The 25897-nt window shown below is 37.0% G+C and overlaps 1 protein-coding gene across 7 annotated transcripts in view; it reads right to left on the bottom strand.

Moving 5' to 3' along the window:
• Positions 1–414: 414 nt before the first annotated feature.
• Agtpbp1 (ATP/GTP binding protein 1) overlaps positions 415–25897 on the bottom strand; it is a 187408-nt gene continuing 161925 nt past the window's right edge. For 3 of the 7 annotated variants that reach the window (XM_005387929.2, XM_005387927.2, XM_013516036.1), the window contains 4 exons: positions 22027–22203; positions 18178–18338; positions 5173–5226; positions 415–1643 (listed from right to left, as the gene is read on the bottom strand). In XM_005387929.2, the coding sequence (XP_005387986.1) occupies positions 1466–1643; positions 5173–5226; positions 18178–18338; positions 22027–22203 (570 nt within the window). In that variant the 3' untranslated portion in view covers positions 415–1465. Of the gene's footprint in view, positions 1644–5172; positions 5227–6523; positions 7596–18177; positions 18339–22026; positions 22204–25498; positions 25604–25897 lie in introns of those variants that run through there. The other 4 variants (XM_005387928.2, XM_005387930.2, XR_261503.2 and 1 more) reach the window with 4 other exon arrangements.

Genomic DNA, 25897 nt, shown 5'->3' with positions numbered 1-25897 from the left:
TTTTAAGCCTGGTTCCCAAGACAAAGAGAATCTACACTGTGAATGACATGTCATTCATTCAAAAAAAAAAAAAAAAAATCAACTGAAAAATGCACAAATCTGTAACATACTTTATAATGTTTTCTATTTTAACAGGTTTAAAAAATATTCTACACTAAGGAGGTTGAGGCAGGAGGATCGCCATGAGTTTGAGGCCAGCTTGGGCTACAAAGTGAGTTCAAGGCCAGCCTGAACTGCATAATGAAACCCTGTCTCAAAAAGACCAACCAAAAAAAAAAAATTCTCATCTTGGAATAAGTGAGAAAGATATGGATCAAAAACCTAAGTGTCTGAATCCTGGCAAGAATCTGCAGATGTAGCATCTTTTAGAGTTTGTTACAACAGAAACTTAGTGCTTAAAGCAATTATCCATAGTCACTGGACTTGTTTTATTTTATTTAAAGACAGTCATTCCTGTAGCACACTCAAAGCTACAACTCAGGAAGGTATCACTACTAGAACTGATTTAGGCTCATCGTAGTTATTACAACTTCAGTGCTAGTATCAGCAGGCCCTAAACAAATGCACTTTAGTAAGCCTAACACACAGCACAGTTCACAGATGCACAATCAGCTCAATATACAAATGCACACTTAATAGTAGATCATTCCTCATGGTGTTTTTAAAGTTTCTTAACAAACTGAGAACAATGAGAAACTAGGTGCATCTCTGAGACACAATTTTACACAAAAGAGCTGTTCAAATTTATCTTTCATAATAGGCACAGGTATACCCACACCATCAAAATCTAAGCACTAGTAGAACAGGATGTTTTAAAAAGAAATTTTTTATCATGGTGCTCAAATATTGGGGTTTTATAATATTCTCACAAAGTTCTATGCACCAAATAACTGTAGCTGGTTAAAAAGGCTGACAAATAAATGCAATATTTAATATAGTTTTATTTAATTTGGTAAATGTAGAATGTAATGGTTTCAGGGCAAATTCTAGATTACTTTAGTCACAATCCAACAGCGAACATGATTCTGAAGAACAATCTTATCTTCAATATCTGCCCACCTATATACACAAACACATCTTACAGAAACCCTTGTACATATAGATTTGTTTTCAACAACTCTAGAATTCAGATTTTATATTCTGGTAACTTCGAAATTATCCACTTGACACACAATATAATCAAAGATGATAAAAACCCATGCAATGATACTCAGGGTTCTTTTTTAAGGAAATTCATTATTTGATAATTCAGTGCTATGTAAAGTACACTAAACATCTAAAATAAAACAAGTACCAATTTTATCATGAATTAGTAACATATTTATTTATCTTGAAACCAAACAGGCCCAAGTTACTTGTCTTTTTGAGTTAGTTCTTTGTAAACTCATTTTTCTCAAATTTTCTGTGTAATAAAAACCAAGATATTTCATTTCTTCTTTGCAGTTAATAAGAGATGGCAGAGGGCTTAAGATAGGTAGGTTCGTGACAATTCAGAGTCAGAAAGCACTTCTTCTTGAGCAGAAGGCTCATAATCGCCTGCGTTTTCAGCCAACTCAATGTCTAACTCATCATTACTTTCTGCACTGTAATCAACTTCTTCAAGGAATCGAGGTTCATCTTCATCCATAACATATGTGGTAGGGCTGTAGCCAAAACATACAGAACACACAAGCCTTGGTGAGATTTCAAGGCTCTAATGTAAGATTATTTCACCTTACGGGATTAATTTTAATTCCAACATAAGCAATTTGTATTAACTTTATAAATCTTAATAAATTGAGCAATTTATACTTAAAAGCTTCTTGTATTGACAATAGGAGTGAAACATAATTCTAATTTATATTACAAGAGTGTCAATGTACATATTACCTAAAAACAAAACAAAATAAAGGCATCTTTCATTAAGATACTTCTTTCAAGGATTTCATCAATTTCAATTTTTAAAGTTCTATTTTAATCACTGAAAATCAGGCAACAGATCATTTTAAGAGGCCTCATAAGAAACTGTAGTTATCTAGTAGGTTCCTTGAGTAATGCACTGAAACCATAAGTCTATAAAGTGATTAGCAGCCATAAAACAGCTGACATACCCATCCCCACAATTTCCACTGGTCTAGAAGAAAAACAAAAAACAAATGAACCCTCTATTCCCAGGCTAACTACTTTCCCTTGGGGTTCAGGATATTTGCTTAAAAGCACTAAGTGGCTCTAAATATTTCATTAAGATAGGTTGTCTGGGATTAAGACAACCTTTCCACTGGGTTCTGTAACATTCTTTTCTTGAAAAAAAAATCACATTGTGAATTCTCCCCATTTGTTAGATCTCTCTCTCTCTCTCTCTCTCTCTCTCTCTCATACACAGACACACACACACACACTCCCCATGCTAAAGAAATACAACAAAAACAGTTTAAAGTCCCTAAGTTAGTGACCAGCTCTATCTTAATTTCCTACAGGTATGTGTTTGTTTCTATTCCACCTGTTTCCAAAAAGGATTTCCAATAGCTGAAGCAGTTAAAAGCTACAAAATCAGACAAATGAAATGGAAAAATAATCTGCTCCAATGAACAGAATTAGGGACCTAATTCTGAGAGAATTTTAGGTTCTAACTACGGACCTAAAAGTAAGAGAATTCTGACAAGTGACATTAAATTCAGTTTGGATATGTAGAAGTTAGGGTGAGAAGTAGAAGTTAATGGATTATATGGTCCTAATTTTCAGACAGCAGGAAGCAAACCTTAACTGGCAATGAATTTTTTCCTTTTAATGAGCTTTACTCTTGCTTATTTATTTAAAAAAAGAGAGAAATGAACTGGAAAGCCACCTTGGCATACTATATAGCAAAATTCCTCTTCAAAGTTCAGAGCTTGCAAATAATATAGTCACCCTAATAGCCAAAACTGAACAGCTTGGAGGACTGTGTGAGTCTTCACAACATATTTAACACAAGAATAATTTCAGTTTATAGTTATGAAACTAAAATATTTCATATGAGTCCCTGAGGCCTTTAGAGGGAAAGATTACAAGTAAAGATTATGTGCCCTTTAAAATGACTTTTATCAGCTTTCTTTTTTTTTTGAAATACAATTCATTCATTCCTCCTCGACTTCTCAGAGAACAGATGAAAAACTAACTGAAGTAACAGAGGAGAGAGAAAACGGGAAAAGCCAAATCCTGGGCCACACATTTGCTTATCTTCTTGCTGGGGAAGAAAGGATCATGAAATGCACAGAGGAGACAGACTTGCTCAGAGCTGTGCACTGGTACTGCCGCTAGAGGTGGGAAGCCAACCAGAACCACGGAGGTGCCTGCCAACAGCAGGAACAAGACCAAACCCACATGGCAGGTGGTGAGCGAGCAGCAGCCTGAGATCTACGGACAGCACCTCTTCCCCCAGCTGGAACACAGAACGGCACACATCAAGTCCGTCCAGGGAGCCTGCCCACTGCACTGAGGTCAGAGCAAGGCTCTAATTTCAGATGGCAGGCTGACTCCTAGGAAGCTCATCAATTTGAACTAAAGGAAAGAGTTCAAAGAAAAAGCTCTGTCAGTGAGAAAACAGAACAAGCGAAGTATGGTTTACAAGCAAAGAGGATGTCCAGGATAAAGCCATAAAAGCTCCATGAGAGTAAGAAAACTTGGGAGTAATGGTGTCAGATGCAGATGTATCCTCTTAAGACAAAGGAGCACAACCTGGAGGACAGGTTCCTGTAGGATTAGAGAAGCAACATAGCCAGGAAGCTTCAGGGCTCTGGGTGCAGAAAGTGAACCGATCCTGCTGGTTCCTGATCTTGGCTCACACATCATGCTGAACTCCATTTGTGGCCTCACACGTTCCAGTAAGAACAGGAAGTAAGAATATGAGACTAGCCCCATCCTCCTACTCCACTCCTACAGCCCACCTGCCCTGACGCCTGACTCCTGTGCACCCAGGCACTAACCAAACCGTGCTCCTCAGCCTCAGCCTCAGCCTCAGCCTCGTCAGGTCTACACCGCAGGTGAAGTACACAGGGCACCTCCAAAAACGGAGGGGGCACCTCCAAAAACAGAGGGGCCACCGAGTTCTCCCTCAGCAACACGAGTAGGGGTGCGTGCACCACAGGCAGGACACTGGCAGGAAGGGAGGTGGAGGAAGGGGCAGGCAGACAGTGACACGGAGTGGAGAGGACAGGAAGACAGGAGAGGGAAGTGAGGTTCTGCAACCTGAGGCAACGTGGTAGGAGAAAGGCAAAGGCAGAAGCCTGCAACTCCTAAGGCCTCCGAGAAGTCAGCCTTTGCAGTGAGCTCCCCACTGCCCTTCTCCAGTCCAGCTTTACTGGCTCTCTCTGCTGCACTCTATTCTGATTTGCTCTGTCCTCCTTTCTTGCTTCTCAGTGGTGAACCCATGCTCATCATTTGCTATGTATTCTTCAAAAATATGTAATATACAAAAACATACAATACAAGAGCTCCTGGTTAACAGCCTCCTATCCACAGGCCCTCTGAGCGATGCGTTCATTTTCATTTGTACTCTGGTCATTTTCAAATCCAAACGTTCGGTCCCAGTGTCCCACTGAACTCTGTGGATGCTGGCTGGGTGCTCTCACACGCCGCTTCTCATGTCCCTCAAATCTGCAAACCAAAATTCTCCACCAGCAATTTGGCTACCCAATCTCTTCGCCACTCCTTGCCCCACATTCAATATTAAAAATATGAATTTCTAACTGCTTCTTCTGCATGAGGTACTTCCTATCTTTCTACTCCTAACTACTCATACTTCTTTCCAAGTGCAGCAGCTGAGACACATCCCATGCTGCTCCTTGGCACCATCTGGGTGCAGGAGCCCTTGCTCAGAGTCCCCTGGCGCCCTATGTGAACACTGCTTCTCAGGGGTCACCTGCAGCGGGAACCACCCCCCAGTGTGCAGGAACTGGGCTTTGCCCTTGGGATTGATGCCTGTGAGTTCTACAAAGGCCTCACACTTCGCAGACACCTGGATAAACATTTGCTGAATGTTTTATGAAAAAGAAACAAGATAGCAAGATAATCAATTTTTTATACCCCATTCCACTAACTTTAGTGAAAAAAATTTAAAGCACAAGACCAATCACAGCAATTCATCTCTTCTTTTATTAATAATTCCAACATGTTTCTAGCACTTAACAATCTAAGAATTGCCTTCAGATACATTACCTCATTTGATTCTCACAATCTTCACTTAAAACAAAGACTTCTAGGTAACTTGGCCTAGAGGTATGAAACAAGAATTCAACTCTTTAAAACTGTAAGAAAAAGAATGTCTAAGCAGCATTTACTTCTCCCTTCACTACTGTTCTTTTCTCTGCCACTACTTCCCTTTCTTCAAGTAAATATACATCTATGTATGTATGTATGTATGTATGCATCTATCTATCTATCTATCTATCTATCTATCTATCTATCTATCTATCTATCTTGACAGGGTCTAAATTGCTAAGTTCCCCACACTAGGCCCAAACTTATGATCCTCCTGCCTCCACCTCCCAGAATGCTGAGATTACATGCTTGCACCACCACGCCCAGCTAAATTTACTCCTCTTGCCCCATTTTGCTTCAGTTGCCCTGTATATATAGTAGCATCCTTATACTCTACATTTTAATTCTTAGAGTAAAGATGACTAAGCAAAAACAATTTTTAAAAGGAACTTTCAACCTAAAAAATAGCATTTTAGACCAAAACAAATCTAATATTCTATTTCATGAAAGATATCAAATCCTTTACTCAAAGAGCCTTCTAAACTAGGCATGGCCATGGCGGTGCATGCCTATAATCCCAGCACTTGGGAGGCTGAGGCAGGAGGATTGCTGTAAATTCAAGGCCATTCTGGATTACATAGTGAATTCAAGGCCAGCCCAAACTGCTTAGCAAGACCCTATCTCAAAAAACCAAACAACAACAACAAAAACAAAGACAAAAGAGCATTCTCACAGCATGATATCACAATCAATCAGAAAGGGTTATGACTCTATCTTATTTCTAAAAACAGGACCAAGTCTGTGTCATTATAAAGTTGGAAAGTTTTCTGGCTACCCTCATATTAAACATTATGTAAAGTTAAACCTGAAAATCTGTATACCCTCAAATGCATGCTGTCTACTTCTAGTAGAGCTGATTAACTGTGCAGACACCAAGGCGTGGACCTTCCTTCTGCCTGGCCCATGGGAACCGGTGGGGACCACGGTCTCTGTCTACTGTGCACTGATGGGGCACTTCAGGTCTCTCCCTCCAACAAAGGCCCCTGGGGAAGGCAGCCCCACCAGCACAGCCCCACCAATCACTTTAAGTCAGTGGGCCAATCTTGGGGAGTGAAAGTCAAAGTACTCATACACCACTAAGTTCTACAAGTAGAAAATGTCATCTAACACAAATAAAACCCACTTTCTGAAAGAAAAAAGTAAATCTCTGTCAATTCCTGAAGAGCTCAGGCAACAGCCTTTCCCAGGCCATGAGGATTAAAAAATTCTCCCTGCCTTTGCAACCCAGAACCCCTGGCACTCACAGGACCTTGGGAACAAGCTACAAGTCGGAAGACAATGCCACAAGGGTAGTAACACTTGGAAGAACCAAAATCATCCCACTGCCCACAGCACCAGCAACTTGAGAACTGCTGATTGTGTCTGGATTTCTTGTGTTGAAAGGTCAGACCTACAGTGAAAGAAACTCTATCTGAACAAATACTAGAGGATATTTTTATTAATATAGTTTGATGTCTATCATATGAGATAAATATAACATCTAAATATCAAACTAAATAAAATTATCCACAGAAAATGCAAGTAATAATTTTTATCAGTTGTACAATATGCATACATGAACATACAGAGCTAACATATATAATATCCAACAAAGAAAATTTATCTACTTTGAAAAAAGAAATTTGCTAATTTATTGACATTTTTATTGAAAAAAGTACAAACTGTCTCCGTAAAGTAGTAAATAAGTCACTAAACTCCAACTTACTTTTGCAATTGATCTAAAAACATTCCTTAGACATAATGACTGTGTTAAATGGTTAACTTAATAATGGACAAGAGTTTCCAAAACTGAAACCATAACATTTTAGTAACTTTGATTATACATTCAGAGAATATAAGAAATAATGAAAGGAAAGAGGAACTCCAGAGCTAGATCTGGTTCCATTCCTGGTTCTGTTGGGAATTACTAGATAGATGACCCAGGATAAAATCCACTCCTCTGAGCCTCAGTTACACACATATACAAAAGGATCACAATACATTACCATCTGTTTCTGATCATTCTTGGAGGACTAAAGCCTCTGAGATAATCACACCTGACAGAAATTCAGAAAAGCCATGTTCACCAGAGGTCCTGAGATGAGCCCAGGATTAGTGATTGGCTGGGAAGACTCAGTACACACGCAGTAACATTCAATTTATGACTTCTCATAGTGAAAGGATACAAAGCAAAGTCAGCAAAGGGAAAAGACGCAGGGGGCAAAGTCCAGTGTAACCCAAGGCCAAGCAAGGGCGGCTGTTAGAGGCAGGGAAGTCATCAGAGCTTTCGGCAATTTCAAAGGGCTGCAGGCAAAACTTGGAGTTCAGAGCTGCCAAGTGTCCTGAAAGAAGGGAGTTGCAGAAATATGACCGCAACGTTCAACAGTTTTTCCCAGAGGCATGTGACAAATTCTTAAATTGTATAGTACAAAAGGCCAAAAAGCATCATAAACCAGACAGCAGCAAAACAAACAAAAGAGAAAATAAATAAGCCACACAACCGTTTTGCCAGTCTTGTAGGCCATTCATTAACTATGACCTCTGGAGGGCTGCAGCCTAGAAAGCAGTGAGGGGAAACCAGGGTGAACAGTTTCACACATTTTGCAATCTTACCTCATGAGAGGCTCTGCTGGTCAATGCATGGGGCAGGCAGCCCTACTCCATAAGCACCTACCAGAGGACAGACAAATCCCCTCAGAAGGAAGGAAAGAAGGAAGGAGGAAGGAAGGCGGGGGCGAGGAAGGGAGGGTGATGTCTACAGTTCTCAAATTACAGTACCTGGCATCTGAGCAGATGTCATGAGGCACAGCAAGAGACAGACCCAGGAGGAAAATCCAACAGAAATAATTTCACAGGTGATCGAGAGTAGGAGCTATCAGACATGATTTCTCAAATAACCATCATTAATATATCCAAGAAAACAGATGACAGATGAAGAATTTCATCATTTACTGATCACTTGGAAAGTACATAACCAGAAAACATATACTGAAATGACAAAGACAGGCCTAAAACTATCTTTAGGACAGAGGTAAAAAGAATTCATGAAGCAGATCAGTAGAAAATTTCACACTAAATTTAGCAAACAGAGTTAAAAGGAATCAGAAACTAAAAAAAAAAAAAAAAAAGAAAAAAATCCATGTAAATTAATCATGCAGAAGAGAAAACAATGTTGCAGAAGTGGTATTTAAAAAGCTAATATCTGGAGATTTCCCAAAAGCAATAAAAGACTAGAGCTAAAGACTTAGGAGGGGCTATAAATCCCAACTAGAATAAATATGAAGAAAACCAACCCGCAGGACTCATAGGAAAACTGCCTAAAAACCAGAAACAAGAAAATCCAAAAAGATCCACTGAAGACATGTCCCCTTCCAGGAACCAAAAATTTAATACTCACGATCAATAACTCAATAAAAACAACAGCAAAATCCAAATTTAATACAGTGACATCTTTAAGGTGCTAAAGGAAAGACAAGAACCTAGAATTCTCTTCTGGAAATACAGTCCTCAAAAGTGAAACTGAAAAAAGGAAATTTTCAAATGAACAAAAATAATGAAATAATTTGTTGCCAGCAGACGTGCACACAAAGAGAAATGAAAGGGAGTTACTCAGGTGGAAGAAAAATAATCCCAAATGGGAACACAAATATAGGAAAAATGAAGAACAGTGGAAATGTTGGTTTTTTTCTCTCTCTTTTTTTCCTTTTTTGCAGTACTGGGAATTGAACCCTAGAGGTTTGGGCATTCTTGGACAAGAGCTCTATCACTGTGCTACTTCCCAGCACTTTTTATTGTTTTAAGACAGGGTCTCACTAAGTTGCCCAAACTGGTCTTGAACTTGTGATTCTCCTGCCTCAGCCTCCCAAGTAGCTGGAATTACAGACACGCACCACTGTGTACATCTGGAAAAGTAAATCTTAACAAACACTGACTGCCTAAAGCAGAAATAAGTGCAATGAGGTTTAAAACACATGTAACTAAGTTAAAATACATGACAACAGTGTGAAAGATGGGAAGGTAAATGGAATGCACATATACTAACATGCTAGCACTGCCTGCAAACGGATGAGGTGATAATTTACATTATACTCTAATAAACTAAGGATTCACATTGTAATCTCTTGGGTATCAATAGAACAATAATTAAAAATGAAACAAGCTTACAGGATAACAAAAGATGGAATATCTAGGAGTACATACAGTAATTACAAGACAAAGATGATAGACTGGATTATAAAATATACAATTATGGGCCAGGGATATACAGCTCAGTGGCACTGCGCCTGCCTGGCAAGCACAAGGTCCTGAGTTCAATTCCTGGTACCAAAAAAAAGAAAAAATATACAGTTATATGGTTCATACAATATTCACATCTTAAGTGAGGATACAATAAAACTGAGAATGGAAGGACAGAAAAGGATATATTATGCAAATACTAACCAAAGAAAGGAAGGGCAGCTACGCTACTGTATACCAAAGCAGACTATAAGCAAGAAGCCCAACTAAAGGAAGAGACATTCCATAATGATAAAGGGGCCATCCCAACAGAGTAGCACAATTACCACACGTGTCCACCATATAACCTCAAAATGAAATAAACTAAAAAGAAAAGCAGACACGTTCACATTCATAGGGGAAATCTGAAAACATCTTTCTTAGTACCTGATAGAACAAAGAGACCAAAAAAATCAGTAACAATATGAAAAATACCAATGATTATGCAGAACATCATACTCATGCATTATTTTCAAATATAAATACATACACTGAGTATGCATGATTCTTCATTCTGACATTGTCTATTATTTTGAAGTCTCAGACATGTGAGAAGATTTCATTTTCCATTAGGCTACCAAGAATATAACTATGAAAGATTACCTAATTCCTTATACAGTTAAATCCTAGACTAACAATCTAACTTGATGTCCACCTATATCTCAAATATAAGAAACACTTCTTTTATGGTAAGCCTCAAAGGTTTCCCTATAAGGAAATCTGGACTGTGATCCTAAAGTGTTTGTATCACTTGCAAACTTATTTCCCCAGCTGATTTCAATCTCCTCTGTGACTGTGAATACAACAGTACTTCATCTACTCAGCACAAATATAAATGGTTTGCTTTTATTACAAGCAACTGTAGCTTCCAGCAGACTAGAGGTAATGACATGCACAGAAAGTGTTCCAGTAACAACTTCAGCTCTGAAAGTTTTCTAGGTATTAGCACTGACTCTCAGGATGCAAACTAGGCTCGTGTATGTGTACTAGAACCCCTGAGAAGGAAGACCATTTTTAAAAAGATTGGTTTGACCAGTACTCTAAACTGCACATTAAAAATAAAGTGTATCAATGCAGAGTAAGCTTTACTACATAGCTAGGTATTAGATACTGCATTAACATTTAGCCACAAATGATCAATGTTAATTTTAACAGAAGACAAATTTTAATTTTAACAGTGCACTGCACTGTTCCTCCATATGTATAAACAAACACTAGCTTCACATAAAATGCATATAACAGAAGTTAGTATTTCATTGTAGCATTGATGGTCTACAGCAATGAGTGTCTTGTACTCGTTTTACCAGCACAGTCTCCACTGCAGTGCTGGGAACAGGACAGCAGGCTTCTAACCAAGGACAGCATGATGCTAACTCATCGGAAGGGCCACAGTCACTCCCTTATTAGAAATATACTCTACCTCTATCAAAACATGTCACATTAGTTTTCTTTTAAGTATTAATGTAAGACACAACTAAAATATATGTACATATAAAACATATAATAAATGTGTATTTCAAAAGCTTTCTCAAGCTTACATCCTATTTATTTTATTAGTTGCATTAGGAATGATTTCTTATCAATTTTCCTACTATCCATGCAATATGCATAAAAAGAAATTAAATACTGATACATATTACTACATGGATAAACTATAAACACATGTTCAGCGAAAGAAGTCAGACATAAAAGCTCATATATTGTATGACTCCATTTATATGAAATACCCAGCATAGGTGAATCCATAGACAAAGCAGACTAGAAAGCAGTGGCTGGGAGTGACTGCTTAGTGGACAGGGTCTCCTGTGGTAGTGACAGAAAGTTCTTGGATGAGATAACACGATCCATGGTTGTGTAACATTGTACTAAATGCACTGCACTGTTTCCTTTAAAATGGCTAATTTTCTGCTGTGTGAATTCTATTCAATTAAAAGGAAAAAAGTGGGTCCAAGTACTGTTTGGTTATATAAGGTAGTAATTAGGCTTCATTTATACAGGGGTATATTTTTAATTATGATAAAATATTGTGTAGAGAGATGGTATTTTGAATCAACCTCCTGAAATTTAGAAAAAAAAATTTAGTCACCACCACAAGATCCTAATAAAAAATTATTATTCAAATTTCATCAAATTTGTTCCCAAATCCTCTAAATGTAGATCACTGACTGTGTAATAGTTCAGAGGACACATAAAATAAAAACACCTCCTGCTAAACATCACTTAGTACAATTTGCCTGTGGCTTCAAAATCCCCAACTGGCCTAAGAAATTAAGTCTAACCCCCTTACACGGTGTGAAGGGCACTGTCACTGCAGATACCAGTACCAGTACCAGTACCAGTACCACATTCGATGCATGGCGGGCTGCATGCAAAGGCACCACGCCTGGTGTGTTATACAGGGTAGAAGGGCACAGAGGTGGTCCCTGGGTTAAGTGTGAGTGAGAGACTCTCTTAAGAGTTGGTATAGAAAAGTACACACTTTCAGGCCCCTGTTATCCCCAGAGCCCCAGAGCAATTATTACATAAGACATAAAATACAAAAAGGGAGAATAAGTAAGACACAGATACAGATAGAGAAAAGATATGCATCTTCTTGGAGCAGAAAAGAACAGCTTTGTAAAATCAGGCTTGGGGTCTCCTGAATGCCAAAGGAGGCAGCAGGAGCAGTGTGGAACAGCAGAGAGCTTACCAAGTGCCCTGGAACAGCAGCTGGAGTGAGGCCTTCCACTTCAAGAAGCTAAAGAATACAGGGCATACAACCAGAACCCTCATAAACTCAGTAACTTGCCCAGCAGACTTCGCAGTACTGATAGGTGGGAAATCTGAAATGCTAATAGAAGTACGGTCCACTTATCATGCTACAAAAGGTAACACAGGAAGAAAAACCTGTGAAAGCCAGAGGTGGAAGGAGCACTCAAAATGAGCCTACAAACCACCAGGTTCATGAGAAACACTGCATGAGTTTACCAAGACAACAGTACAATATACAAATGACTCTGAACATGGCTAGGGTCCTTGAAAAACGAAAGACTAGCATCCATAAAAATAAACAAGAAAATGTGAAATAAAACATGCAGGAACAAGAACCAATGAGATGTTAAATATATATTCACTGAAATAAAAATCTCCTCTGAGGTAAACTCTAGACTAGAAATAACTGAATCATGAATTATAAAATATTACTGAAGGTTATACCTAGACTGAAGCTGACAAAAACACGAAAAAGCAGCTAAGAGGCATTTGGAGAAGAAACTGGGAACTTCCAATACAGCAAACAGAAAAAGAGAGAAAAAGACAGAGACAGAGATATAGAGACACAGAGACAGACAAAAAGAAGTTATTTTCAAAGAGAAAATCACTGCAACTTTTTCAAAATTAAAGAGTCCTGAAATTAAAAGCAAATCTCTGAGGCCAAATGGGGTATATTAAAAACAAATCCAGTGCTAGACACAATGCACTAAAACGACACATGATTGAAGATAAGGATTAAATCTTAAGTGAAAGCACACACATTTTGGCAGGGAAACAAGTGTAAAGACCCTGGAATGACTGACAGATTGGCTTTAGAACAGTGCTTCTCAAGGTGTGATCCACAAGTTTTCTTACTGGTCTACAGTAACAAAAGTATAAAAATTAAAGTGTTCAGAAATTTCTATAACAAATTTATATAGGATTTATATGCCTGGTCAATGTCATAAAAAGTGGAGCTTTTACTTGTATTCTTTTAGGTTCTCTATTCTGCTTTTATATTTCATTTCTATCATATTTTAAATATCAATCTTGAACAAATTAGAAATTAAAACCAGTCCTTTGCTATGGCTCCAAAAATCTAATGTCAGTGCACTGGTAGTGGTAGAAATACAGAGAGAGAGTAGCAAGAATGAAAGAGGACAGGAAAGTGTAGATGGTTCACGCTAGGCTTAAGAGACACTGACAGCAGAGACATTCCACATGTCTTGGACACATCTGTAGATTTTTAAACAAGAGTGACCAGCAACACTGGAGCTACAAATGTTACACGGAACAAAACCAGGGAATGGTTTGGCAGTCCAGGTAAGAAATGAGTATCTCAATTAGTGTTATGGTGGACAAAAACTGGGAGATCTGAGAAATACTTCAGAGGAAAAACCAGAAAGTTCTGGGTTATGAATGACTGGATTAAGTCAGGTGACCGAGATGCCAAGAACATGGTATGTGCAATGAAGTGGCCAAGGATGAACATGTCTGTGTGAAATTGAGGAGAAGACAGAAGTTGAATTTTAGGCCAGTTTATTTTGTGTCCGTGGCACATAATCAAGTTGGAGGCTCATACACAGGCCTGGGACTCAGAAGAGGGGTACAAGAGCTGTCCACATATAAACAGAACATGAAGTCACAGAAATGAACACGGTTGCTAGAAAGCAGGAAGGGTGAGAAGAGGAGAAAATGTGAAGAACAGCATGGAGAAGAGGTTACAGGGAAGTTCATGATCATCCTCCACTCGCCCTTCTTCACCCTTCCAATGAATAGAACCACGGGACTCATTAAGCTCACTATGGCTTTTATTTCCAAGGTAACTGTTATTAGTGATCATCACTGCAGAGCAAAACTAAAGGATGAATATCAAAAACTAACAGAAAGAAGTCTAAAGACTTCTCCCCAATTACTAATAATGTAAGTAATGACAAGAATTTATAATTATTCCTAAAAGGTTCCCAAGAAGCAATAAAAAGGACAATGCAATGGATAACCCGTTATTATGAAGATACTGAAGTCATAAATGGGAACAACTCACCAATTCCCCTTCTGTATCTGTATTATATGGAAACTCATTAAAACAAAACAAAATAATAACAAATATACATTTAACCACTTAACAGTCGACCCCAATATCACTTGGGTAGTGCGTTTGTTTACATGCTCATTGTCCCAAGTGTCGCTCAGGCAGGTGTCATCTCAACTAGTTGGTTCTTGTACTGGATACATTTAGTAGAATTGTTGCTTTTATATTTCCTATTATTTTATGAAAATTAATGGAAATGTAATTTTTGGTCATCCTGTATTTAAATAATTGGACAGATAGGCAGTTAAAAAGCAGCACACCGAGTAACCGCACGCCAGCCGTGTGGCATATGCTAATGGAGGCGCCGCCTCAAAGAAGAGCTCCGGAAAGCTCTGCAGCACCATTTTCTCAACGCACCATGCTGCTCGGTGCTCACGCTCCACAGGGCTATCATGCTATCATAAGCTTCCAAACCCTGCATTTTACTCTATGTTACATATAGGATGTATCCATTATCACGCCATGCTTAAAACACAGTATTTTCTCTTCTAGAAAATCTACTCCCTAGCATAGAACAGAACACATTTTCATTTGATGCTTTCCTACGCTCTGGATGAAGCTTTCTACCCTACCCAAATAAGTCTATTTCTCATTGCTAACGGTGCTTCCTCTGTGTCCAGCCACTACTTCTTTATCAAAACTCATGTACATCTTTCGAATCATAGCCTAAAACTTAAGAAAACTTTCAGATAAATCCAGACCACTTTAATTCACTCTGCTTTCTCAGAATGTGTATGCTATTTTTTTTTTTTTTTTTTTTTTTTTCCTAATATCTGAAATTTTAATTTGAGACCAAATTAGGTTTTTGAGACAGGATCTCACTATGTACCCCAGGCTGGCCTCAAACTTATAGCAATCCTCCTGCCTCAGCCTGCTGGGATTATAGGCATGTGTCCCCACGCCCAGTGTGTATGCTGTTTTTAATTTTTCAGTATCCTTCTACAACCAGTACCACTTCACCAACGTGGTCACGCTCTCTTCAGGGTACCATCAGTTCCCCTGAGCGCCAGCACTCCATGTCATTTCTCTACTATCTCTGAGAGACTGAGCAACACTGCCACATGAAGCCTGCAATAAACACCTAAACAACAGAATGCACTCAACAAAGGAATAACTCCTACCTGCCAGACACTCAGGCTCTAACCATTACTTTTGTGAAGGTCCCCTTTGCACTGCTGGAGCCTGGGAGGCCAAGGGAGGCATTGCAGGGAGAGCAGTGGAGATGCCAAGTACACAGGCAGGCTGACCAGGAAGTAAGATTACAGACGAGGGCCCAGCTTGTCAGTGATGTGGAGTAAGAAATTTGAAATTTGAAAACTAGACTGAACCCTTAGGTAGGGGGTTAAAACAAAAGGTATCACTATGAACTCAGGGTTTTCCGATCACGTCTGTGTCTGTGTGGGAGCATGCATGTTTGCATGCAAGTATACATGTATGTGTAAGTAAGTATATTCTATCACTGTCTAATGAGAGAAATGACACCAAAAAACCCCACAAAAAAACGAATAAAAGCAGCTCCTACACTTTCATATAAATACTATTTTCTACCAAAAGGCAACAGAGCTTAAAAAATAAGCCAATTCCAAACTGGAATAAAGTCCATACAAAGACATGCCTGGGAATCTTGCTGTGCCGTAGAGCAAAGGAGTTATCGAAGAGAGGCACAGACATGGGAGGAGAGGTGGGAAGGGGCCAAACTGGGGTAATGCTGAGCATTAGAATAAATGATGGCAACAGATCAAAGTTCACTGAATTAAAATGTGACACATATATCCAATACGTATACATTTTAAAATGAAGAAACTGAAAGTTTGATGAGAAATGGGATACTGACATACTTGCAAGTATATCCTCGTAAAAATACTTATGAACTACTAACCACTTTGCAATGGATAAATTTGGCAAATGCTATCTTAATTGATAAAAGGTAACAGGTTGAGTAATGGGACAAATTAAAACTGCACACCACACCAAGATGCAATGAGAGAGCAGTGCCCATGATATTCTTGCAAAAAAATGCATAACCTGCCATCAGCAATGAGAAGACAGAGACAACTCAGACTGGGAACCTATAACCCTCAAAAGCATCAAGGTGCATGAGTTAAGGAGAAATCAGAGATATGTACTAAATTCTTTAGAGACAGAGAAAGAAGAATAACAGCAAGGAGGAAAAGGTGACTGGTTGTACAACAGTATAAGTCAATAAACAGAAGAGAGAATAAAACTTCAAGGGGAACATCGTCCATCTGTTGACTACTTCATTTATATTTTATATGCACACAATGACAGAAGCGGCAGCTCTTAACCCTTCTGTGCACTGTCTCCTTACTGAGTTGGATGAGGTCTATGAACTCACTCTCATAATACTACCCTTAAATACATAAAATAAAATAAATACAATTACAAAGAAAACTAATTAATATGATTATCAAAACATTAAGAGCATGTGGCATAGCAGTATATGTAACAATATAGTTTTTCAAAAGAGATGATTTTCCAAATATATACTTGGTCCTTTTAAAAGAGTGAGATTGGCAGAGCACAGCCTGTGAGATTTTCATAACTGTAAATATTTCAGGATATCTAAAACAACTGTAATGTGTAGGTTAACAATACATGAATTAAAAGTTAAAACTAGACTCCTAAATATCACTGAGAACTGTTAATCTTTATAGTCATTTCCACCATTGTTTAGGAGGCAGTTTGAAGAGGAGAGAACCATACTTGTCTAAATAATCACATCTGTTAAGAAAAGAATTCCAGTTAATGTTTTCCTGCACTTCAAACTGCTATACAGTATGATTACATATATACTGATATATGTAATCACATAGCAAAAAACATCTGATGACAAGTTAATACCTTGTAAACTAACAACAAAAATCATGAAGGTTCTACAAAGTAAGAGTATTCTTACCCATATGCACCCAACTATAATGTGCTAGGCTATGGCATTATGATTAAGATTTAACAATATCTAATTATTTCTCTGAGCCTGTAACTTGGCCAATTTTGTATATGCTGAATTTTTTTTCTTTTTTTGGAGATAGGGTCTCACTATGCAGTTCAGGCTGGCCTCCTGCCTCAGCTTCCCAAGTGCTGGGATTACAGGTAAGCATCACCACGCCTGGCTGTACACTGAATTTTAAAAGCAAAAGATTACCTGTTTAAAAGAATTATTTGGGGCCGGGGATATAGCTCAGTGGCATAAATGCTTGCCTGGCAAGTGCAAGGTCTTCAGTTTGATCCCCGGTACCAAAAGAAAAAGAAAAAACATTATTTGGCAGATGTAAATAAATTGTCAAAAGGACAATAAATTTAACTGTTTCTAACATATTTAATCAGAAGGTTAATGAACAGCCATTTAATATGCGTAGACATTAAAAAAATAAAATTTAAAATATGAATCCTCACTCTAAGTCCTCTTAATTTTTTGTTTTATTTATTTATTTTTTGGTACCAGGAATCAGACTCAGGACCTCATGCTTACCAGGCAGGCGCTGTGCCACTGAGCTATATCCCCGTTCCCTCTTAATTTAGATATTATCTAAATGGGATATTTCTCCACTGTATATATTTAAGTTTAAAGTAAACTATTAAGATCACTGAAAACAAATATGATATTTCATTGAAATCTCATTTAAATATCAACATTAAAAAATCAAGAACACGATCACAATTTGGAACAAATATTAGATATGGGAAGTTAATTACATTAATTCTAAACATGGCCTTTACTACTGAAATCTCCCTGCTTTTCCTACTATTCTACTGAAGTACAGTAGTATATTACAACTTAATAAAAGAACAAAACAAGTGTATGTTACCTAGTTACTTTGCAGCCTGATTCAATTAAGTCACTCTCAAAGTCGAGCAGGCTGGAGGGGAGGCTGTACTCCAGTGGGGACATCAGCCTTTTCAAACGCAGCAGACCCACACAAAACCTTGCCCCCATCTCTTCTAATTCTCGAGTACCAATCTGTAACCCCTGAAAATAAAGTAATTTGATACATGTAATTAGAAATCAGTTTGCCTTTCTCTAGCTGTATCTCATTAAAATCATATAAAAATCATAACTATCTTAATAACATTTAATAGTTGGTAAGGAAATAAGATATATATATTTTTTACCAACAAACTGGGAAGAGAAAAACAGATGAACATTTTATGATTCATGTTTCTCTTGCAGTTCATGAGTGAAACCATATTTTCATACGATCTTGCTAGTACTTTTTGCAATCCAGTACTCTGGTTGCCCATGTTGAAATACTATCGTGTTAAATTACAGCTCCAATATGTATGTTTGAACATTACCTTATAGATACTCACACTGCATGATTTTTTTGAGCCAATAAAAAAGTGACTGTCAAAAAAAGAATCACACAAATCTAAGTTGATGAGGTATTAGTCAAATAATTTTCCATGTTCCATGCCAAGTATGAATCCCTATTTCAAACGGGGAAGGGACTAAAACATGCAGGGAAGGGAGCAGCGTGGAAAAGGAAATTCGACGTGTGTGCACGCACCAGCTCCGCACAGTGAACGTGTTCAGGACGTACTGCAAACATGGACTGATACAAAAACCTTTAAAAAAGAATGTCTATTCCAAATCGTATTAGAGCAAAAAGAAAATTCTGCCTCAATTTCTATACCGTTTGTTTAACCAACAGTTTCCCAATAAGCAATATAAGATTTACCAAAAGTTAAATGTTACCAATAAAACCATAAAAGATGACCTGTTAAGATACTACTTTTCTAAAAAGAACAAAATCCTTATAACAACAAAAGCTACAGTTGCAGATGAGAGCAGATATAATTAAAGATAAGTATTATAAAACAGCCTTTCAGGCTAAATGAGTTCCTGTGGCACATGGTAACTAAAGAAAATTAACTATAAAAACTGCTGCTCTGCACGAAGTACATGGCTTTCAAATGATTATTTTTAGTTTTTTATTTTTTTCGTTTAAATAGACTTTGGCCATCTCCTTCATTCTAGGAAATACAACCTAATGACTAATAGAACACTCACTTACCCTCTTAATTTAAAAGTTTTCTATATCCATTTCTGAATTAGGTAAAAGAAAATAAGAATATTTATAGGCTAAAATTAGTAACAAAAAATGTTGAGGATGAAACTGTTTCCTAAAATATTATTAGTTGCACACCTTATTAGCTAACAAGTTTAAAATGTAGAAACTCTCTGTACTTTCCACTCAGTTTACTATGAACCTGAAGTTTATCTTAAGCCTAATAATTTTTAAAAAGCATACGTTACTAAAATCTTGCATGTTAGACATGAAAAAAAAAACTGTTTAGCAAAAAACACTTCTCTTTCATAGTTTTGTTGTTGTTATTTCATTTGGTTTGTAGTTTTGGCTTTTTTTTTTTTTGGTACTGGGGCCAGGGCTTTCTGTCTACACAAGTGTTCTCTCCAACTTTCTTATGGTTTTAAATCAATATATGCTCCCTTAACTAAATCATAGAAAGAAAAATGAGTAATTAGATATCCATTTTATTTTTAAATTATACCTTTACATTTCCAAAGAAAACTTCTTAGAATACTGCCTTAATATTTGGTTCCAAAATATATTTCAGCTTTTTTGTTTTTTCAATGACCAAAAAATTTATCAAGATATAAAAATATGTTTTAAAATCAGTGCAAGTCTCAGTCTAACACAAATATAAGAAGAAAGCACTAATTCTCAGTGATCTCAAGAGGCCTCTGAGTCCCAGCCACTGTCACTCCTGCGTCTCCCTCCGACAGGCTGCTTTCAGACAGTGGAGCTTTAAATCTAAGGCTTTGCAGCCTGAAAGCATAACCAACTCCCATGAAGTAATTTATAGTCTGTTTCCACAGGTCCCACGCCCCAAGATTTCTCCTAGGCATCAAGTATGCTCTCACGCAAGAGTGGCCTTCAATTTTGTTCCCCGGCCAAGGCCGGTGAGATGTGAGAGCCTTGCAAAAGCTGCTGCCCACAGACACAACAGTGAGGACAGGCCCCAGCTGCAGTGGGGCCAACACTGCTGTTCTCTCAGCACTATCACCCACACGAAGTTGGGAAAGCCTGCCTGTTACACTCTGGAAGAACAGTCTACTGTGACCAATGAAAAATTAGGGAAGAGTCATCCAAAAGAAAGTACTGGAACTTCAGTACGTTACACTTTAGTAGGCCTCAAAAGTGTGAATACCAATTGCAAATCAATGTAGTTTCTTCTAGTCACAACAAAAAAATCATTATTTAGGTTCTCCTAAACTTTTTGATATCAACTATTTTATGTTTGTACTTTTAAAGCTAATCAATTAGATTTGTAACTCCCACCACAAAGTTAAAACCATCTTTAAGAAAGGTATACAAAGATCTCGATCAGATTCAGTATCCTATTTTCCTATAACAAAAACCAAAAGAACACAAAGCAAAGTAAGTTCTATTTCTGTTAGTATAACATCTGAAAACCTTTCTGTGCCAAGGCAAGAAAAATATTCAGTTTTGCTTGTTGCTTACATAAGATCCAATTCATTGTACATTAAGTCCTTACTCTTTAAAATTGAAAAATACTAAACTAGCTAGCACTTGAGGGTCCTTAATTTCAAGAGTAAAACCTGATTGTCTTGACAAAAGCCTATGACACTAAACAAGAACTGTTTTAGTAAGGAAAAAAAAATCTGGTAAAAGTATATGAACTTAAAAGTCACACACAAAAACTGTAACAAATTAGTTGCTTCATAAGTATAATGTATTCATTTTTTTTTTGTTTTTGTTTTTGTTTTTCTCCGGTACCGGGAACCGAACTCACGACCTTGCGCTTGCCAGGCAGGCGCTTTTGCCACTAAGCTAAATCCCCAGCCCTGTATTCAATTTTAAATGCATCACTATTTGTACAGCACACCTTATAAATTTAATCAGTATTTAAATGTGTGCGCCAATGTGCTTTCTTAAAAATTAGGAAGGTTAATAGCCTCAAATAACCAAGAATTTCTTCAGAATCCTAAGGAAGCTATTTATTTTCAATTTTCATTTTTATTATATATTTTATTATTATATTTAGTATATTTTTGCAGTACATAATGATTGCATTTCTCATGAGGAGCTGGTACTTGTACATAATACATCTTAATTCTTTCCTCATCCCCTACCCTGCCCTCCCTCCTTCCCTCTATCTCTTGGTCCTCTTCCTATCTGTGAAAGGTCTATCTCCTTATTTTCGATTATTCATCTTTTATTTTGCTCTTTATTTATATTTTTGGCTTCTCATTTAAACTTGTGTGTATGATCTATTTCACTTAACATTATGATCTCAAGGTGTATTAATTTTCCTACAAATGACTTAAGTTTAACCTTCTTTACTCAGTGCAGTATTCTATTATATGTAAATACCACATTTTCCTTATCCATATATCTCTCAATATACATACCCATTAAAATTATGCTGCTTTATAATATGGGTATACAAAAAACAACAAAACCAAAAGAACCAAAACAAAACAACAACAAAAACCCTAAAATCCCAACAAAAAACAGTTTTTATGACAGAATATGATTCAATTCCATTACTGCAATTTCCTATAACTTAATAAAACAAATGTCCATTTAGTACATAACTAAAAATCACAAGCACATATAAGGAGAGGAGGGCTTGTTTGTCTCACGCCTGGAAGTAACTGTGATGTGCTATACCTTGTACTTCCCTTGGTCACAGCCACACAGAGTGCTCTCCATGGTGTAACTTCTCTGCACTCCTATTTCCCGCCACACCACAACCCGGGCCGTGGACTCTTTAGATTTTTCTACTACAAAGCTACAGCTGCTCATACAAAATGCTGGAGCAATATGGCTCAGTATTTTCGGCAAAGTCTGTAATAATAGAAATTATAAAAAAAAAAACCAAGAGATTATTTTAATTTAAAATTGTTGTTGAAAGTACTGTACAGGTCCATGTAGCTCTTCATGCTGTAACTTATGCTACTCAAGCACCCAAACATTCACCTTGCTAATTTAGAATTTCCTTGCTCTTCTAAATAAATAGTTACCAGTTAGGAAACACAAGCGAAGGAAAGATCATAACAACCAAAAAGCATAATACAATCATTTAAGAAAACCCTCATTTAAAATAGAAGAAAAACACACTTAAAATATGAAGAAAATTTAGCTATGAAAGACTGAGAGATTAAATGTCAATTATCCCTAAATTAATACATCAAAGAGAATCATAATCAAAGCATCCCCCAAATTTTCCAACCTAAAATTATTCTCAAGTTCACCTGAAAATGAAATATGGCAGTACACCCTAGGAAATTCTCAAAAAGAAAAAAAAAAAAAGACTGTGACTAGAGAAATGATCCAACTTAGGTCATCTATGCAAAGAAAGACACACTGTAACACAGCTGTAGGGACCACTATAGAATGAAAGTTAGGAGTCAGAACCAAAGGTATTAAAGTTACTGTTGGAGAAAAGATTCATCATTCATTAAATCCTGGCTGGCACAAGTATTAAGAAGAAAGAGAGGAATTAAGAAAAGAATCTGAAGTCATTCCTCATTAAACCCAGAAGCCATTAAAAATAAGTCCTCAAATGATAGGTTTAGATTACTACATAGCACAAGTAAATTAAAAAACATTATGTAATGCATCCAAAGAGTTCTTATTTTAAAAATAATAACTAGATAACCAGTTTAAATGCTAATAAACAAGAAAAAGCTATTTTAGAAGAGATCACAATTGCAAAGCATGACAAGATATTCCACCTCATTTATTAGTCATGTAAACTGCAATAATCAGATATTACTTTGCTGTGACAAAGTGGGTACAATATATAATGATGTGAGCTATCATTCATGGCACAGTATTTGAGAGTATCACTTTGTGTCATCTTTACAAAGGACAATTTGGCAGGGGTAATCAAATGACCACTAACAAGGGTCTACTGATCAAATGGTACAATTAAAGTAAAATACACAATGGAAATCTCATGTGATTGTTAACAAGACAGATATCCAGATATGATAATCAAAAAAAAAAAATGGCCAACAAATATCAGTATATGAAAAAGCAAATCACGGTACGCTGTTTTAAAGAAAACAAAAACAAAAACTGCATGCTATCCATATAAACATTTATAGAGAGATGAGCTCAGAGGTGTCTCATACATGGTCAAACTGACTAGCGTTACGAGAATGACTGAGAGACGACCTTAACTTACTACTTTACTTCTAGAGTGTTCTCATTTTTCACATCAGTCTAATAATTTTTTTTTTTTTTAGAAAGGAGAAAGAAGAGAGATGACAGACACTAAAAAAGAAATGCTCTTTCAAGTTCTGCTAAGAGCTGTGGTTCTGTCACCGAAAAGCTTTTTGGGAAACAAGCTAGAAGGCTTGTTTAGGCACCACCATGGCAAGAAAGACACCGTGATGGAGTGGAAAGCACAGAAGATCTGAAGTACAAACTTCCATCCCAGACAAGGAAGGCCTAAAGCATGCTGAATAACCCGTAAGTTTTAGTTCACTCATTTGTACACTACCAGTGACAACAATCACCTGTATTAGAGAACACTGAGGCAAACACAAACTTCATACAAAAGCTATAAGCACAACACAGGCACAGGTAAGAACTGAACAGAACCCAATGACACAAGAAATAATACAGAGAATCAACAGATGGGATCATATCAAATTTAGAAACTGCACAGCAAAGAAAAGCAACACAGTGCAGAGACAACCTATAATAGGAAGATACATCATGTACAGGTACAAATCCCCTGTGATGAATGTGATCATTACGTATACCTAAAATACATAAGCTTAATTAAACTTAATTAGTAAAATAATTAGCTTAATTAATTAAAAATAAATACACTTAATTTAAAAAAGAAACACTTTTGCCAGCTATTCCTTGGACAGAGACCATTGAGAATATATAAAAAACTCAAAAGAAAATGAGAATCCCCCAAATAAGACTCAATCGAAAATGGGCAACTAAAATGAATAGATATTTCTCAGAAGCAGCACAAATACCCAACAAATACAGTGTGACCTGTGTCAGACTTGAGATGTACAGAACTGTAAATTGATAAGTTTATACTACTTGAAGTTCCCGTATAATATTTGTGGTGGTATGTTACAGCAACAAAAGGAACAAACACATGCGACCATCAAATTGTGACAAATGTTTCCCTCTCTCTGCCTCAGTCAACAACCCTGGAAATGTCAGTCAGGTGCTCACTAGCAGGGAAGGAGTCTGAGGAGTCCTAAAGAAAGATACATTACTATGTCTAATGGAATTACAAGGCATGTATGTCACGAAACCATTTAAGGGGCACTATGAAGTATCAGCCAACATCTTGAGAACTGTACTTTGGAGTGGAAGTGAATTATTTATTTTGTCTAACCCACAGTACTATTTTATGTTTCCTTTCATAACAAAATCCAGATAGTTAACCAAATAGAGAAATTTAGGTCAAGACAAGTAATAAAGTATCATGAAAACTGAGTCCAAAGATATTTAATTTCTTTCTTACAATGGGAATACTGTAATATATTCCCATTGTAATATGATCTTCCTATATGTCTGCCTACCACTTCCCCATCAACTTATCTAAATCTTTATTGAATGGTCATGGTGAATAAGGTACCACGCAATGCAGTAACTATTCAGAGTAGTGAACAAATGAGACACATCTGGTAGGCGCAGGCAGCTTATTATTCAGTATAAAGAAAAACTCATTAATCAAACAACATACAAAAATTAACAATATAATTCTTAAATGTTATGAAGGAGATATAATCCTGTGAATGTGTAATCAGATTTCTTTCGAAGGATTAAGTAAGAATTCCCCCAAAAGTGAAATATGATAAATAAACAAGGGTGGTGTTGGTAGTAACGGTGATCCAGAGAACAGTATTGGAAAGGCCCTGAGTGTGCTTTTGTCCAGCTTTGTCCAGACCTCTGGGCCTCTCATTAATCTCACTTTCATATTGTTATCTGGGTGTAGAATAAATATTTCTCTTTATATACCTGAGCTTTGCTCATCTAATTCATTTCATGTGGAATAATTTTAAAAGTCTCTTAAACTCTCCAAAGGTAGTGGCAATAACATTTGTTGAATGCTGACATTGTTGGGCATTTAAAACATATTCTGGGGGTCTCCCTTCACCTTTATTCTGAAGTTTCTCTCTCTCTTGCATTTAATGTCCTTCTGTCTTCTTCTTGTTTCAGAATACTCCTTGTTTCTGGCAAGTAGCTTCTAGAAAAAGGTTATCTATAAAGCAAATTTTTGAAACTTTCAATGTTTAAGAAGACCTTTATTTTCATATTTCCTGATAGGGTAAAATATAACATTTATGGGTTGGAAATCTAGCTAGAACTGCGAAGGATTGCTCCATTAAGTTTTTGTTTCCAGTGCTGCTGCTGAGAAATGTGATGCTATTCTGATATGTAATCCTTTATAGGAGGATCTGAAACTTAAGAGAAATTTCTCTTGAGAAGAGTTAATGATTTTCCCATGCATCATCAATGACCAATTAGGGACAGGGAGATGAGGGGGTAGATCTCA

Source organism: Chinchilla lanigera, unplaced genomic scaffold (genome assembly GCF_000276665.1).
Source record: "Chinchilla lanigera isolate Chin_1 unplaced genomic scaffold, ChiLan1.0 scaffold00031, whole genome shotgun sequence".
NCBI lineage: Eukaryota > Metazoa > Chordata > Mammalia > Rodentia > Chinchillidae > Chinchilla > Chinchilla lanigera.
The sequence above is the reverse complement of the archived record's forward strand: the minus strand, read 5'-3'. Positions and strand labels throughout refer to the sequence as shown.